Raw genomic sequence first — 16,341 nt, forward strand, 5'->3', positions numbered from 1 at the left:
GATACCGGACTAGAGTGTGGGTCCTGGTTGCAGGGGTTACAAGTTGTGGGCCTTTGTGATCCAGGCAGTGACATCACTGCCTGTGATCCCCTACCGGGGCCCACTCCTGGTTGGACCCCTACACGAACAGTGCTCCTGTCTGCCATCTCCTCATCTCCCTTCTGCATGCAAGGACACATCTCATCTGTACACAGTGACCCCAACACACCCCTCGGAACAGGCCCCCAGGGAAGGTCTGGGAGAAGCTAGGTCCCCAGCTTGCAAACACACCTGGTTTCAGACACAAGTCTCTATACTTACCTGGTTTGGACCTTAGATAAGCCGTTGTGCCTGACAGGGATGGTCCCTTCTCTGCAAAATACGGATGATTCCAGCATGTCTTTCTATCAGATGTCCACAGGCATAGGTTGGATAATAGCTATGATGTTAGAGGAGTGCTGTCACAGGTAGGAAATACCTCCCACCCAATTTCCTCCCTCCTATCAACTTCTTGGAATCTGCTACTAATCAGATCCCACCCCACAGTCCCTCCTGGGGTGTGTGTGTTTGTGTGCACAAGCACACTCGCTCCTGTGTGCACACATGTGTTCATCAGTGCTCATATTCTGGAGTCCCAGAAGACGACAGCCCCACCTACAAAGGGCTGGGTAGTAGCTTCTCAAGAACTTAGGCTTCGAATTTTCAATGAAATCCCTTAGTAAGGGACTGACCTTGGCCCTTGGCCCTTGGCCCTTGGCCCTTGGCCCTTGGGTGGGAACAAGTTATGCGGATGATAGGGCTATGGATACATCCAAGGGGAGGCACCTACCTGAAGGAGCCTACTGCAAAGTTTCCATCGACAGCCAGGTGCATGATTGAAACACTTAGGTGTCTACCCCTGTCTGGGACAATCCTGGCTTAAAAGTGTTCAAGGGGTGAAGTGGGGTGATATCCCAGGGGTGACAGCATGATCTCAGGATCCCGGTGGTCCCCAGAAGACCAGGTGGGGCCCGAATGCTTCAGAGTTCCCAGACATCAGTTAGGGAAAATGGCTGAAAACCATGAAGCTATGTCCTGGCTTTCTACTCTGTAAAGCCCTGTACTCCGAATCACAGCATAGTTGGGTGATCACTTTCCTGGGAGAGGTCCAGAAGAAGCAGGAGCTTGGTGAGACCTCTGACACCTCGCAGGTCTGGTGTTGGTCTGTGTCACTGGAATCCATAGAACCTGGAGTGGGTGGTTCCCACCTCCTGGGTGGCTCTGCTGGTTAAGCAACTGCCTTCAGCTCAGGTCATGATCCCGGATTCCTGGGATCGAATCCCACATAGGGCTTCAGCTCCATGGGGAGTCTGCTTCTCCATCTGACCTTCTCCGCTCTCATGCACTCCCTCACTCAAATAAATAAAATCTTTAAAAATAAAACAAAACAAAACAATTGGAATTGGAACTCAGTCACGTGCCTACGATAAAAATGCCTCGTCCCTGGCAGGGTGAACGCAGAGTTCTGACAGAATCCGAGGAGATAAGACCGGTGGAACGTTTTTTTCTGTGCGGGCTCACTGAAGAGCTGGGTGTGAATTTTCAGCTCCGGGGTAGGGAGCAGGGTGCGGTGACAGTCACCTCAGCCATTGGTGCTGCAAGCCTTCAGGGAGTAAAACAGCGGCACTTGCTGGAACCCAGGGCCCGTCTCTGCTGCTTGGGCCAGCTGCAGTTGCACCAGGGGAAGTCCCCCTGAGGATCAGGGCAAGAGCCCCTCCCCTAGAAGGCCATCACGAACAGCTCACCCCTCTCAAGTTCACTGATCAGAGAGGGCTGCAAAGCTGCAGAGCTCAGGGAAATCACTAGGTAGCATTCTTTGTATTTTTATTTTGTAGGCTTTTGTTTATTTTTTTCAGGTTTTTCTTACTTTCATCTCCTTTTAAAGAATTCTTATTTGAAAGAGAATGTGTGGGGGGGTGTGGTTGGGCAGAGGCAGAGAATCTTTTTTATTTCTTTATCTTTTTAAGATTTTATTTATTTATTTGACAGAGAGAGATCACAAGCAGGCAGAGAGGCAGGCAGAGAGAGAGAGCGGAGGAAGCAGGCTCCCCGCTGAGCAGAGAGCCCGACGCGGGACTCGATCCCAGGACCCTGAGATCATGACCCGAGCCGAAGGCAGCGGCCTAACCCACTGAGCCACCCAGGCGCCCCAGCGGCAGAGAATCTTCAAGCAGACCCCCTGCTGAGCACAGAGTCCAACTCAGGGCAGGATCCCAGGACTCAAAAGATCAAGACCTGAGCTGAAACTCAACAACTGAGCCACCCAGGCTCCCCTCCAAGAGTAGCCTTAAGTCAGAAGAAATTAAAATTAGATCAATCCTAAATATGCATGAATTTTTAAAAAGAGTAGGAGAAGGAAGAGAAAGAAGAAAGCCAAGAGCAGCGAGAGAGTAGTCAAGGAGTAATATGAATTTTACTAAAGTGTGGCATGAGACAAAACTAGAAAGAAAGAAAGAAAGAAAGAAAGAAAGAAAGAAAGAAAGAACGAACTTTATTAGTAGTATCTCTGTGGTATGACCAAATGTGCTTTGTTTTTATAATACATACTTGACAAAATGTCTTCCTATTATTTAAAGCATGCATGAATTATTTCAATTTTAGTTTTAATATTTAAAGAAAGGGTGTTATATAATTTACTTTCTCAAATGTCTTAGGACTTCTGGCAGGAATCCTCCTCAACCACGCTGCATCGCCAAAGGTCTTGGAGGTGATCCTTGACTGTGTTCTCGAACATGAACCAGTAATAGTCGACATTCCTGCATCGTGTTTGTTTCTGTTATTGTCCTTGCCACAGTGAAAAGTACTTATTAATTTTCTTATGTACATATTAAGTGTCTCTTTCTGTCTCACTTATCAACTCCAAAAGGGCAATCACCTTTTCTGTTTTATTCACCAATATATAATCAATTGCCTAGCACAATGACACATGAGGTAGGAACTCAATAAATACCTTTGAATGAATAAATATATAAACCAAGAAAGTGAAATCCTATCACAGAGTTTGGAAGTGTAATCGAAGTGTAATCGAAAATGTATAAATGCAAATAAAAATTGATTCATTGGAGCAAATGGTTGCCAATTTGTCATCACAAAATGGGCCATTAGTGTCCAGATTGTTTTTTTTTTACTGCTTTCTCATTACTATTTTTCACTAAGATTTGCTATTCCCAAAACATAGCCGTATCATCTGGGAAAAGAATAAACAGTTGTTTCTGATGTAGTGTAAACTCGTGAACCAGCACGAAGGTGAGGCAATTGATGCCCCCAGAGCACACGATGTCAGGAGACACTCACGCCTAGGTTTGCGCAGGCCTCATCCATGAACCTTCATGACCCTGAGCGAGTGCCTCCTTAAATTTTGTACCCTAGGGGCCTCCCTTGTCCCATTCTGGCATCTCTGTTAGTTTATCTATTATTTGTTCTTTCTATAAACTTGTCCTTGGAAGAGAAAAGAGTGCATGTCCAGGCTATGTCAGCTTGCCAACAGCAGGTTCATGAATGTCCTTCTTTTCATACACAGATTTCTTTCCCATCTCTTGACTGCCTGCCAGACCCACAGAACAAAACCTCCAGGTTGGTTAGGGTGATCTCCTTCCTTTCCTCCAGTCCCATACTGCTCTTTGGGACCAAACTGACTGGCTGCACTAAACATTTTTGTTATCCAACCTTAGCTGGTGTGTAATGAGACTTGTTACTCTGCTCTTCATCACTCTGTGCAGGCCAGAGTTTACCAATGAGGTGCTGGGTCTCAGTGCATAGACCCCTTTCTGTGCCTTCAACATACTTTATGTTAACTACTTCCCAACATTTAAAATTGCCAATTTTACAGGGGAGATACCATGATCATGAAGGTGGTTTTCCCAGGGCAAGGCTTATCCATTGCACTCCGGATGTGCTGACCCCTGCGATTTCCCCAAATGTGGGAAACTCGACTGCATAATTTGTGGTAGTGGGGGACTGCGTTCGCGCTTTTCCCTGAAAAAAATAAAATAAAATAAAATAAAATTGCCAATTTTACATGAAAATGCAGATGTACAAAATCTCAAAAATGGAAAAAAAACACATTTTTCAAAAGATTTTCTTTTCTTAATTTTAGGACAGAGAGGATGTGCACGTGCATGAGTTGGAGGAGGGGCAGAGGCAGAGGGAGAGGAACAGACACCTAAACAGACCCCATGCTAAGCAGGGAACCCTACATAAAGCTTAATCTCACCACCCAATCATGACCTTAGCCAAAACCAAGAGTTGGTGCTTAATCAACAGAGCTGCCCAGGTGCCCCATACAACACATTAAAAAAAAAAAGAAAATCTAACAAGATTTTTCTCAGTGTCTGTTTGTTAGGAAAAAATTTCCATGCCCCTCACAAATTAGAGAACTGGTTTAACATACATCTCCTGGAGACTTTCTTAACTTGGTTTGCTGACCTTCTTCGGGATGGGTTCTAGCAATTTGCTTCCACACAGCCTCTTTCCTTGCTGAATATGCATCAGCAAATACCTCCTTGTACATTAACACTATTCCTCAAATACTTTCTCTCTATCTATACACAGGATATGGACTGTATATCTGACTTTGTTTGGACGGATCGGGCCATGGAACTAGTTCTAGCAATGAGTGACGAGTAGAAATTTTATGTTTCTTATGGCTGAGCATTTAATTGTTAGTGCGAGCCTTTAGAGATCTCATTTTCCCTCTTTAGTGACAGGGAACATGGAAGGTAAATGAAGCTTTCCAGCCTGTGTTCCACAGTGGCTTTAATGAACAGAATTCCCTGTCATTTTGCAATGGACATGTAGTAAGACCAAGAAATAAACTTTTGGGGACACTTGGCTGGCTGAGTCAGTTAAGCCACTGCCTTCGGCTCACGTCATGATTCCAGGGTCCTGGGATTGAGTTCTGCACTGGGCTCCTTGCTCAGTGGGGAGCCTGCTTCTCCCTCTGCCTGCTATTCCCCCTACTTGTGTTTTCTTTCTCTCTCTCTGACAAATAAATAAAATATTAAAAAGAAAGAAAGAAAGAAAGAAACTTTTGTTGGAACTGTTTGTTGTCACCACAAAACCTAGTCTATCTTGACTGATAGGATGCTCTTGGTCACATCTATAGTTTTGTTTCACCTTTCAGATTTAATCAAGCCCAATGTTTTAAGAAAATCAAAGGCAATTATGTCACAGATTGCCTTCTCAGAGTTCTAAGATCTGAGCAACAGAGAGAAAAAATAGCACCTGATGCAGCTATGTGGATGAGAAATGAATTTATAAAATTGACTTTCTGTTCCAGAATGTTCTTTGCAATGATCATTGTTTTTCCTTTCGTAGAATATTAGGCAATTGTGTTAAACATGAAAATACACTCAGAGGTTTTTGTTTGTATTGTGTAAGTGATTTTCAGTATCATTATTAGGATTTTATAGAAATACTTTTGTAATATGTGTGGTTCCTATATTTCTTCATGGAATTTTATTAAAATCCAGTTTTTCCCAAAGAAACACATTTCTATTTAATGATGCAAATCAATGGAAAAATAAGATGTGACACTCCAAAATTCACTTTACGTGTCACTGTTAAAGGCATATATCTATTCCAAATGAGGAGATGCAATTCTAGTTCACATAGCCTCAGAAGTAATTAGATACTTCAACTAGTAGTAATAATGCTACAACTATTCACGGGCGAAGATCAACAAACCCAGTCACACCTAGTTGAGGTGCTTTGGAATCAGAGGCAGAAGAGGGAGCAAGATTACGTGGGTCCCTGTTCTCTCTGCAGCCTTCAGAGGAAGGCCTGCTGGACAGGGGGCTAAGAATGGACTTGACCATAGGGTTGGGTTCCTTCATAGAGGTTGGATTCCAATGCCCTGGGAGGGAACATGGACAGCAGCCTTTCTCAAGGACTCCAGTGCCAAGCAGAGCAAGCTTGGGTGCCAGATATTCAGAGGACTGCTGGTTCCTGAGGAACTTGGGGGCCCCAGTGCAACTGAAAATTGACAGTGGGTGCAGCTTAACCCATTGGGAGAGGTGTAGCCACGAAAGGACACTCATGCAACAACCTGACTGCCCATACCCACACTGCCATGTCGTAGGCACCCATCACAGGCTAGCCAAAAATCTAGGTGCTTTATACTTGCTAGCTCTTACCTTCACTATCACCCTTTAAGATGGATATAATTATTTCTAATTTTACAGATGAGGAGAATGAGGCTCCAGGGAAGTTAGGTTACTTATCTAAAGTTAGCTGACTTGTAAATGGCAGAATCAGGATTTAAACCAGGTTGTGCTCTTTTCCTCTGTGTTTATTTATATGATATGATATTACCTGATACGATATTAAATAAATACAATAGGAAAATGGCTACTGAAAATACAAATCACAGTATTTTAAAGATACATAACTTCTTAAATAATCACTATATTGATCAAACTACATCTTCAAAATGGACCCTCCCTTCCTCTAGCCAAGACACCAACAATGATGACACCTCTATTGATTTTTGCTAAAGAGTGGCACTTGAAACATTGGAGAGAACCCGGTGCTTGCCAGAAGTCAAGGCCTTGCACCGGTTCTGAAAAGATCTAAAAAATTTGAGAATGTGGAGTTGGTGGTTGTGGTGGTGGTGGTGTGTGTGTGTGTGTGTTTATGTGTGTGTGTGTGTTGTAAGGAGGGATTGCCAGAATTGGGATTACAGTGAATAGTGAATGGTCTTGACTACTTTGGGGCATGAGATAACTCCAAATCCAAGGGTTCCCTCAGAAAATCCAGGGCCATTCAGATGGCCTTAAATATTTTGAAACGAGGGAGTGTACCCAAGATAAAGAGAGAAATCACTGGAAGCTCCTGTACTGACCTGTCAGGTCTCCTAAGACACTTGCAGCCAGTAACTACCCATAGTGAATTCTGAACTCCCTCAGAATTCAGGGGTGCAAGCTGAGGTTTAGTGACCTCTAAGAGCTGAGGCTCCAGCCAGGTGGGACATCTCCCCCACCCACCACAGGCAACTGTGTTCTTTAGAAAAGAGCAAGGGGCAGGAGCTCTAGACACCTGTTAACTACAGCCTGTTCTTCTCACGCCTCAGAACTCCATACATAAGAAAAATAAACTGGGTCATCGCTGCTGGTGTAGGGACTTTGAATCAGGTTTTAGGGGAAAAAGATGGGCTTTAATGTAGCAGGATGATCTGTCATCATTTTCTGGAAGCTAATTATAAGCCCGAAACCAGAACATTGCCGATTTTGGAATCTCCTCAGAGGATAACAGAAAGCTGACAAAGGCTAGCTTTCAGCTTTACTTTTGGTAAATGGTCCAACATGCTGTGGCCTATATTCCTCAGCTATAAAATAAGAATATACGACGACTTGTTTGAAACTGGGCCACAATAACATATTGAAAGGTGTCATATAAACACGGAGCTGTAGAATCATGGACTCTCAGAAGGCTGACAAGAGCATTTGGTTCACCCTCCATTTACAGATAAGCACATGCTTATGTGGTCCAAGCAGAGGAGGGGCTATTCTCATTTTATAGTGCTTCCAAGAAGAATTCACACTGCCGTTAGTCTATTTTGAAAGTCCACATCTTAAGAAATGCCTCCCGATGCTGTCTTAATTTCCACAGATTGCATCCCTTGAACGACCTCTTCTAGCGTCGTTGGGCATCCCTGGTACCCTTGTTGGACTCACTGTGCTGAGTTGGGATATCCCTCTTGTTGCTGCCCCAGGTAGGGGCCATGCCTCTGAGGCAGGAGGTCAACATCTCTGGAGAGAAGAGGTAATCCCAAGATCTTCAGCAGGAAAGAAGAACATGGAGGGTGGGGAGACAGCTCTGGCTCTCGGGGCCACAATCCCTCAGGAATAGACCTCGAAGCCTCTACAGATACTTAACGGACTCCCAGAAGGTAAGGGTTATCCAAAGGTCTCTCCCATGGGGGCAGTCCAGGAGCTAGGTCAAGAGGTGTCCATGCGAAGGACCTCAGGACAAACAGGTGATGGCTTTATGTCATAAACCAGACTATCAGTGTATATTGCTAAGTGTGCTTTATTGTCCCAAGACTTTACTCCAGATCCCCCGGGGCAAGAATTTTCTTTTCTCTTCTCCTAGAAGGGAGATTTGTGGAAATGTTGGGCTGCACTGTATCATAGCATTTCTTCTGTGAGAATATTGGCTGTTTTCCCCATTGATCATGCCGGCGCAGATGCTTCCTTGTCCTTCTCTAAGCTCTTCATTCACTCAACAAGCATTTCATGAGCACTTACAATGGGCTAAGTGTTGAGAATCTAGCTGTGAGCACAATACACCTGGTATCTGTCCTCAGGGAGGGTACAGTGGACAGAGATCAGACTCCCCCGCTCCTGAGACTGGGATCCTCCTATCTCTTCACTGCCCCTCCTCACATTCCACTCCGCCCTCCGACTGGGACACTAGCTTACTGACCAGGGTAAAGTATCCTCTCCCTGGAGATTTCCTGTTGCCTACACCAGGACCTTCTCATTGTATGTGCTCTCTTCGTATCTCTGAATGCTGGGGGACTCCCAGGAAGACAACCCTGCACTTGCTAGGTGATGTTCGGAAAGTACATGGTTCATTCAGCAAGTACCAGACTGTTAGCCAGCTGTGTGGATGCTGGGCTGCTTCTGGACCAGGAATTAATTGCCCCCGTCAAGACTGGCCGGTTTCAAGACAGTCCTAATTGACGAGGGAAGCTCACTTGGCTGCTATGAAACTAGCCAGATGCCCACTGCCGTGCCCTCAACAATAAGTCACGTTCAATTCCAACTCGCCAGATGCCCACTGCCATGCGCTCAACAATGAGTCATGGTCAAACCCCGGATGTTAATGAAATCACAAATCTGGATGACGCTCTTGACACCTTGAACGTGAATGCTAAGATAAAGGGCCTTGGTAATAGGACTGGCCTTTCTGGAACACCACTAAGCCCTCACCAGTCAGGTTCCAGCTGCCAAAACAGGGACCTCATAACCGGCTTGCTGTCACTCCAACCCCAGAGCTTAGCATCATCTGGCAGGGGCGGCATGAGAGTTAAACAGATGACATGGGATAAAACAAGGCAGGATATTTCAGAGGCAGATAATTTACAGGTTACCTGTGCACGTTTTGCCTTTTGACTTCTCCCTCTTCCCCCCTGCCCCGACTTTGCCACTGCTGCCAGGCTGGTTTCCTAGAAGGGAGCAAGAAAACAATTTTATTTTCTAGGAGCACCCCTGGTAAGTGTTTAGAAAAAGTTCAAAGTTAAAAATTGCCTAAATGAGGTTTGGGAACAACCTCTTTAATGATAATGACCCATATTTTCCTGGTTGAATTCCTCGAAAGCCCTCTGCCTGTGTGAATACAGCCCTGGACAGGTGGGAGCGGACGGCAGGCAGAGGCTTTAGGAACTCCCGCTCCATAGAGTATCCTATGATGTATGGTGGGTGTATTCCCAGAAACCGCCCCCCACCGCCTCCCGCAAATGTTGTGATACAGTTATCTCATGGAAGAGAAAAAGTACCGGGGAAATCAAGCTACCTGACTAGGAAAGCTGGTGGTTTTCTTTCCTTTGATCTGTTTCTTAGGAAAAAAAATTCTTAAAAAAAAAAAAAATCCCAGAACATCCAGTACAATAAGCCTGATTAACTATAGTATTACACGCTCACTAACTAGCCTCAGGCAAAGTAGCAGCCTTGAGCCCGAGACTTTCTCTCAGAACCTCTCCAATCCCAGCATCTGTTGTGCTTGCTGTCACCTCCAGGGTAACTTCAGCATTTCACCTCCTCGGGTTCTGAACCAGTCCCTCCCACGCGGAGCTCGAGGCAGCTGGTAGAGTGCAAGCCAGGGTACGAGGAGCAACATTATTTCAGATGGAACAAGTGTCTGATGGAAAGTTTACACAATTGCAGCCGGTCCTGGACAATCTACCTGATCGTTTCACCCCCAGCCAGGTGGGTGTTCCAGAAGCAAGTAGCGCTTTACAAGAGAACAGCGCGATGGCATGAAATTGCATCCCCTGATTCGATTCCCCCCTAAGCATCACTTGCTCATCCCACCAGTGACGGTGGACAGACCCGGTGGTGCCTCCCACCCCACTTTCAGCTTAGTCACCCCAAGTGATTTATATAGGCGAGACCACCCTTGTCTCCAGATAAAATAAGGAAGGGAATCTGAAGGGTGTTGCGGTGTCCTCTGCTCGCTGCCACACCCCTTCCTGTTCCTTCTCCCTTCCGTCTAATGAATTGTTTGTCTTTCCTTTCCTCCCACTCAAAAATGCTCATGCTTATGTGTGGGGATTTTTGTTTTGTTTGGTTTTGTTGTTGTTGTTGTTGTTGTTTTTATAGTTTCCAATAGAAACCATACTCATTTTCCAGGACATTTCTCCAAATTTTTTTTGCACTAAGGCCTGACTTTTTAATAGAGTCAGAAGTGGTTCTCGTGTTAAAAACAGAGGTTTCTGGTTTTCATGGGCATTCAAAGCTAAATTCTTCACTAGATCTTAATGAGATTCTGAATCATAGTTTTAATTTTGCTTGTTTAACCACTTGTGTTGTTTTGTTACTGCTCTAAGAGTTTTCAAATACGTCCAAAGGAGGGTAACCAGAAACAGTCCATGTAAGAGACAGTTCATGTAGGAGACAGAGTAAGTCAAGCAGAGACTATCTGAACCAAACAGCAAATAGCACTGAAGAGCCAGTCAAAAGTGCGGCTCTAGGGGTGTGTGGGTGACTCAGTTGGCTAAGCAACCCCCTCTTGATTTCTGCTCAGGTCCTGATCACAGGGTCTTGGGATTGGTCTCAGGCTCTGTGGGGAGTAGGCTTGGGATTCTCTCTCTACCTCCCCCTCTGCCCCTCACCCTGCTCACAACAAACAAACAAACAGTAAATAAAGGTTTTTTTAAGTGTGGCTACAACAAATTATTAAAATTTTTAAGAAACGAAATTAGATAATCTGAACTCTGTTGTAGGTATATCGGTCATGGATACGAAAATGTGCTTAAAATGCATAGAAAGGGAGCCTGGGGATTTGCTCAGGAGTAACTGACACTAGTAAGAGATTGGGAGCCAGTGTGGGGGCAGGAACTAAAAGGGAGTCATGGTTCTCTAAAAAATAAAAATAAAAATACCACATGGTCCAGTAATTGCACTACAGGGTATTTACCCCCAAAAGACAAAAATACTAGTTCAAAAACATGTACGTCCCCCTATGCTTATGACAGCATTATTTACAATAGCCACAATGTGGGAGCAACCTAAATGTCCACTGATAGATGAACGGATAAAGAAGAAGTCATACATTAAGTGGTATATATCAGCCATTTAAAAAATGAAATCTTGCCATTTACAACAACAGTGACGGACCGAGAGGGCATTATGCTAAGTGAAATAAGTCAGACAGAGAACGAGAAATACCATACGATTTTATTTATGTATGGCATCTAAAGAGCAAAACAAGTGAACAAACTAAAAAAGCAGGAAGAGACCCATAAATATAGAGAATAAACTGGTGGTTGTCTCCACGGTGGCGGTGTGGGGGTGGGAGGGAGGGCAAAATCATTGAAGGGGAGCGGGAGATACAGGCATCTAGTTACGGTGGGAGTAAGTCACGAGCACGAAAGGTACAACATAGGGAATGGAGTCAACCATACTGTCATAGTGTTGTATGGGGACAGATGGGACCTCTGCCTATGGTGAGCATGGTGTAATGTCCATTGAATCCCTATGTTGAACTAACATATCACTCTGTGTCAACTGTACATCAGTAAAAAAGACGAAGAGGAAATGAAAAGGAGGGCACCTGCACACAGAGGCAGGCACAGAGGGAGGACCAGGGAAGACACAGAACAAGCCTTCTAGAAGCCAGGAAAAGCTGAGGTCACTGAAGCCAGGAGAGAAACAAGGAGATTGTCCCCCACAGCCCTCGGAAGGAACCGATCCAGCCATCCCCTTGATCCCAGACTACGGCTACCAAAGTGGGAAGACTTCTGTTGTTTAAGCTGGAAGAAAATAAGGTGGCGGGGAAGTGAGTGAGATGTGACTTGGATTACTGCTATGTCACTGGATCTGCCCTAAGAAAAATGCGATACTCATGTAATCCACGTGCGTACACATGCTGACACACATCGGCAAACATGGATACATATGTGTATAAAAGAGAACAGTAACCTTAAACTTTATTATACTTCTGCAAAAGTCCTATAGTAGTATAATCACCCCTAGAGGCTCAAAATTCTTATTATGCTGAAGCTTGTGGGCTTCAGAAGGCTTTGTCTTTCCTTATTGCAATGGTTCTCAGCCTTGGATGCTCGCTAGAATCAATAGGGACATTCAAATCTCGATGCCAACGCCATATCCTAGACTAATGAAGTCAGAATCTCTGCGAGGGAAACTGGCTCCAGCTTTTGTTAAAGCTCCCCAGGAGATTTCAATATGTGACCAAAGTTGAGAACAAGTTTTACTCTGTAACCCCTCAAAGGGAGGGTCTATGTCTGCTTTGTCTTTATGTCCTCACAGACCTAAGTTAGTGACTTACATCAATATAATGAGGAGATCCGGAGCCTCCAATATTCTCAGAGGGAGAAAAAAAGTCCTAATAACCAGAAGTTAGTAATGCGTTAGGACTAACGCACGCAGATTAATAAGTCCTAACACCGTTTCTCCCTCTGTCCCTCCCTCCCCACTTGTCCTCTCTCTTGCTCTTGCCCTCTCTTGGAAAAACAAACAAACAAACAAATAAATAAAAATATGCAGTGGAATATTACTGATTTACATCAGTGTGGATGAAACTGGAGGAAATTATGCTCAGTGAAATAAGTCAAACAGAGAAAGACAATTATCATACGGTTTCACTTATTTGTGGCACATAAGGAATAGCATGGAGGACATTAGGAGAAGGAAGGGAAAAATGAAAAGGGGGAAATCAGAGGGAAGATGAACTAGGAGAGACTATGGGATCTGAGAAACAAACCAAGGGTTTTAGAGGGGAGGGGGTGGGGGGATGGGTCGGCCCGGTGATGGGTATTAAGGAGGGCACGGATTGCAAGGAGCACTGGATGTTATACGCAAACAATGAATCATGGAACACTGCATCAGAAACCCATGACGTACTGTATGGTGACTAACATAACATAATAAAAAAAATTATAACAGCAAACAAACAGATAAGTAAAAGCTTAAAATAAAGCAAAAAACCTTAAGTGTCTGCCTTCAGCTCAGGTCATGATCTCAGGGTCCTAAGATCAAGACACGTATCGGGCTCCCTGCTGAACGGGGAGTCTGCTTCTCCCCCTGCCCCTCCCCCCAACTTGTGTGCTCTCTCATTCTCGCTGTCTCTTGCAAAAATAAATAAATAAAATTATGAGTTCCAACAGACAGCATCATGCCCTTTTGATGCCTTCAGGATCTGCGTCTTTTCACACACACGCGCGCACACACACACACACACACACACACACACATCTGTATACACACAGTCCTTTGCTGGGTATCTCCTCAGAGCCTGAGAATTTGGTGGTGGCGGCGGCGGGTGGGGGGGATTCTTTGGTCAGGTAATATCCCAATAGAGCAAGGTGAAAGCCGCCAACCAGCTGTGTCTCTCACTGATGTCAAAGAAAAGATTGTAAATGGATTTCTAAGTCACTGTTGAGCAGAAGGTCTCTTTGGAAGGACCCCTCAGCTTCCTCATGACTGCTTCCCAAAACGGATTACATTACTCCTGAGACATTGCCCAATTTTATTTGGGACAGTGAGTTCCTCGGGACATAGCAATAAGTCCTTCTGAAAAGAGAATTTGGAAATTTGAAGTTCTTCAGATATATTTGGGGTTTTTTCTTGAAAATGGTGCCAAAGGTTTCCTCTACTCCTGGCACAGCTGGTGTTGATGGTTGTGGTGGCTTCGTCTAAAATTTTGTGCTTTAAATGTTATGATCCTTGGGCGTATCAAACCTGTTATAAAGTTCGTACTGGGGGCAGAGGGTCCATATTAATTAAGCAGTTGGGATTACCCACATTTGATATGGTCCTCTGAACAGCTCAGGTGGTTATATTAAGTGCTTAGCTGTTGATCTCTTGAAGACAAGATTTCAGCGACAGAATTTCTGGTGTTTGAGTAGATTATAATTCCATTAGAAATACCCCTGTAATATATTAGTAAGGTACTTTTAAAAATAATCTACATAGCATTCTATCTTGTGTCTTTCTTTAATTGGTATGAGATCGATGCAGCATTATTTAAGTTCAAATATCTTGAGGTGTTTTTTTTTAATCCCATTAAGCGATAGCTTCACAACAGATTTTGTGAAATCCTATTACTCACAGAACCTCTAAAATCAATGTTCCTATGTATTTTAAAAATCAAAAAACTTCTACTTATTTGAAAAAGTGATTGCATTTTACATCACTTAGGGGCATGTATATTTTATGCGTTTATAATTCCAAATATAGAATAAATAATTCTATTAAATCCCACTATTTTGGAGAAAAACAACATTAGTCAGCTCTATAAATTATGGCATGATACGTCGGATTGTTCCCTCTGTAACAGTGTAAGAGTTGCAAACTTTTCATCAAGACAGGAACAGAGAGAGAGAGAGAAATTCAGATGGGGGAAAACTATGACCTCTTTGGCATGTCTCTTTTCAGGATGACATTTCAGAGCCCATCTCTGCTGGGCTGGTGTCTGCCCATCTGGCCACACAGTCGGGTTTGTTTTTGTCAGCTCTAGCCCCGATCCGCGTCATGCAATGCACACATTTCCTACTTCATTCATCAGTCGCTCTGTCATTCATGGTCAGAGTGGTCTCTCTCACAGTGATGGCTTATGGAAGTTGTGCTACGCCACGCCTTCCTTTCCCTCCTGCTTCTCTCCTTTGAAGTCCAGCCCACTGGCCCCTCCCTCCCTCCACTGCTTGCTTTCTCTGGCTTCAGAAATCCTGGGACAGACTGAACGGGAATTTGCACCAGAGTCCCAGGATAGGAGAAGCACCTGTGCCCAAGGATAGGTTAGGTTAGCACCACGGTCACCAACATACACCTGGGTTGCCTCCTTAAGTGCTTAGTCTCTAACGTGCTTCCTTCAATAAAGACACCATTCAACAAACACTGGAAAAGTACATGAAGGAAGAATAAGCCAGCAGCGAATTGTGACTTTGTGTTCATGGGCACATTTAAGAGTGTCTGAACAGCCCCAATTCTCTGTTGGCTCTGAAAGTTCAGGCAGTTCCTCTTCCTGTGACCTTACTTCTCCAGGGGACTGAAAAGATCCAAGGTAGGGATCAGTCCCTCCCCCTGGGACAGAAATTTCACATATGGTACCTCTGTTCATTCTCAACATGACTCTCCCTTCAGAGAAAAGAACCAAGGCTCAAAGGGGTTCAATCCACCCAGCAAGCAAGTGGCAGAGCCAGGACTCAGCCCAGAGCCGCCTGGTTCCAAAGTCCATGTCCCTCCCTCCCGCCACCCACGTCACTAGAGAGGGGAATGCAGTGTGTCTGTGCCAGCCTCGTACCTACACATTACGTGAAGGTTGGGATGATAAGGAGCCCGACAATGAATGACCAGTACCATTACAACACTTTGCATTGTCGTCTTGGATGCTTTTATTACATATCCAAAAAGACAATTCATCAGGCAGAATTGTATTTGTTCAGTATTTCACTTTCAGTTCCGGCTTGTTTCCTTCCTTCCTGCCTTTACTTGTGTCCTTCTCGCCTTCCTTCCTTCCCTCCCTCCCGCCCGCCCTGCCTCCTGCCTTCTTTCCTTCCCGCACCATCACATTGTCCCGGACTGTAACTAAGGGTAAAGCAATTAGGCTTTACTCTGCCTGTTTAGGAGATGCAGTCCCTGGTTCCTTACAGAGAAGTCTTCTTCAAGACAACCGGGTGGCTCAGTCAGTTATGTGTCTGTGTTCAACTCAGGTCATGATCCCAGGGTCCTGGGATGGAGCCTCACATCAGGTTCCCTGCTCAGTGGGGAGCCTGCTTCCTCCTCTCTCTCTCTCTCTGCCTGCCTCTCTGCCTACTTGTGATTTCTCTCTGTCAAATAAATAAATTCCTGGTTTTTTTTTAAAAAAAAAATCTTCTTGGGCGCCTGGGTGTCTCAGTGGTTAAGCCGCTGCCTTTGGCTCAGGTCATGATCTCAGGGTCCTGGGATCGATTCCTGCATCGGGCTCTCTGCTCAGCAGGGAGCCTGCTTCCTCCTCTCTCTCTCTCTGCCTGCCTCTCTGCCTACTTGTGATTTCTCTCTGTCAAATAAATAAAATCTTTAAAAAAAAAAATCTTCTTTACTAAAGAATGACAGCTTCCAAAGATAGAAAAAATGGTAGAATTAGGAAGTCACCATTTTGCAA

The 16,341-nt window shown here is 44.6% G+C and overlaps 2 protein-coding genes and 1 non-coding gene across 11 annotated transcripts in view; 1 reads left to right on the forward strand and 2 right to left on the reverse strand.

Moving 5' to 3' along the window:
* The window catches only part of LOC131813650 (ligand of Numb protein X 2-like), a 156,498-nt gene that overhangs the window by 44,529 nt on the left and 95,628 nt on the right, over positions 1-16,341 (reverse strand). The gene's annotated exons all lie outside the window — the stretch shown is intronic.
* LOC131813467 (ral guanine nucleotide dissociation stimulator-like) overlaps positions 1-16,341 on the reverse strand; it is a 161,632-nt gene that overhangs the window by 5,316 nt on the left and 139,975 nt on the right. For 2 of the 9 annotated variants that reach the window (XM_059143730.1, XM_059143731.1), the window contains exons 2-4: positions 9,113-9,187; positions 3,857-3,993; positions 301-2,802 (exon numbers count right to left, since the gene is read on the reverse strand). In XM_059143730.1, the coding sequence (XP_058999713.1) occupies positions 301-377 (77 nt within the window). In that variant the 5' untranslated portion in view covers positions 378-2,802; positions 3,857-3,993; positions 9,113-9,187. Of the gene's footprint in view, positions 1-300; positions 2,803-3,856; positions 3,994-9,112; positions 9,188-15,848; positions 15,980-16,341 lie in introns of those variants that run through there. The other 7 variants (XM_059143737.1, XM_059143733.1, XM_059143736.1 and 4 more) reach the window with 7 other exon arrangements.
* Positions 3,833-3,996, forward strand: LOC131814236 (U1 spliceosomal RNA). Its single transcript, XR_009347224.1, has one exon. It is a non-coding gene; the product is annotated as a U1 spliceosomal RNA (small nuclear RNA).

This window comes from Mustela lutreola, chromosome 13 (genome assembly GCF_030435805.1).
Source record: "Mustela lutreola isolate mMusLut2 chromosome 13, mMusLut2.pri, whole genome shotgun sequence".
In the NCBI taxonomy this organism is placed as follows: domain Eukaryota; kingdom Metazoa; phylum Chordata; class Mammalia; order Carnivora; family Mustelidae; genus Mustela; species Mustela lutreola.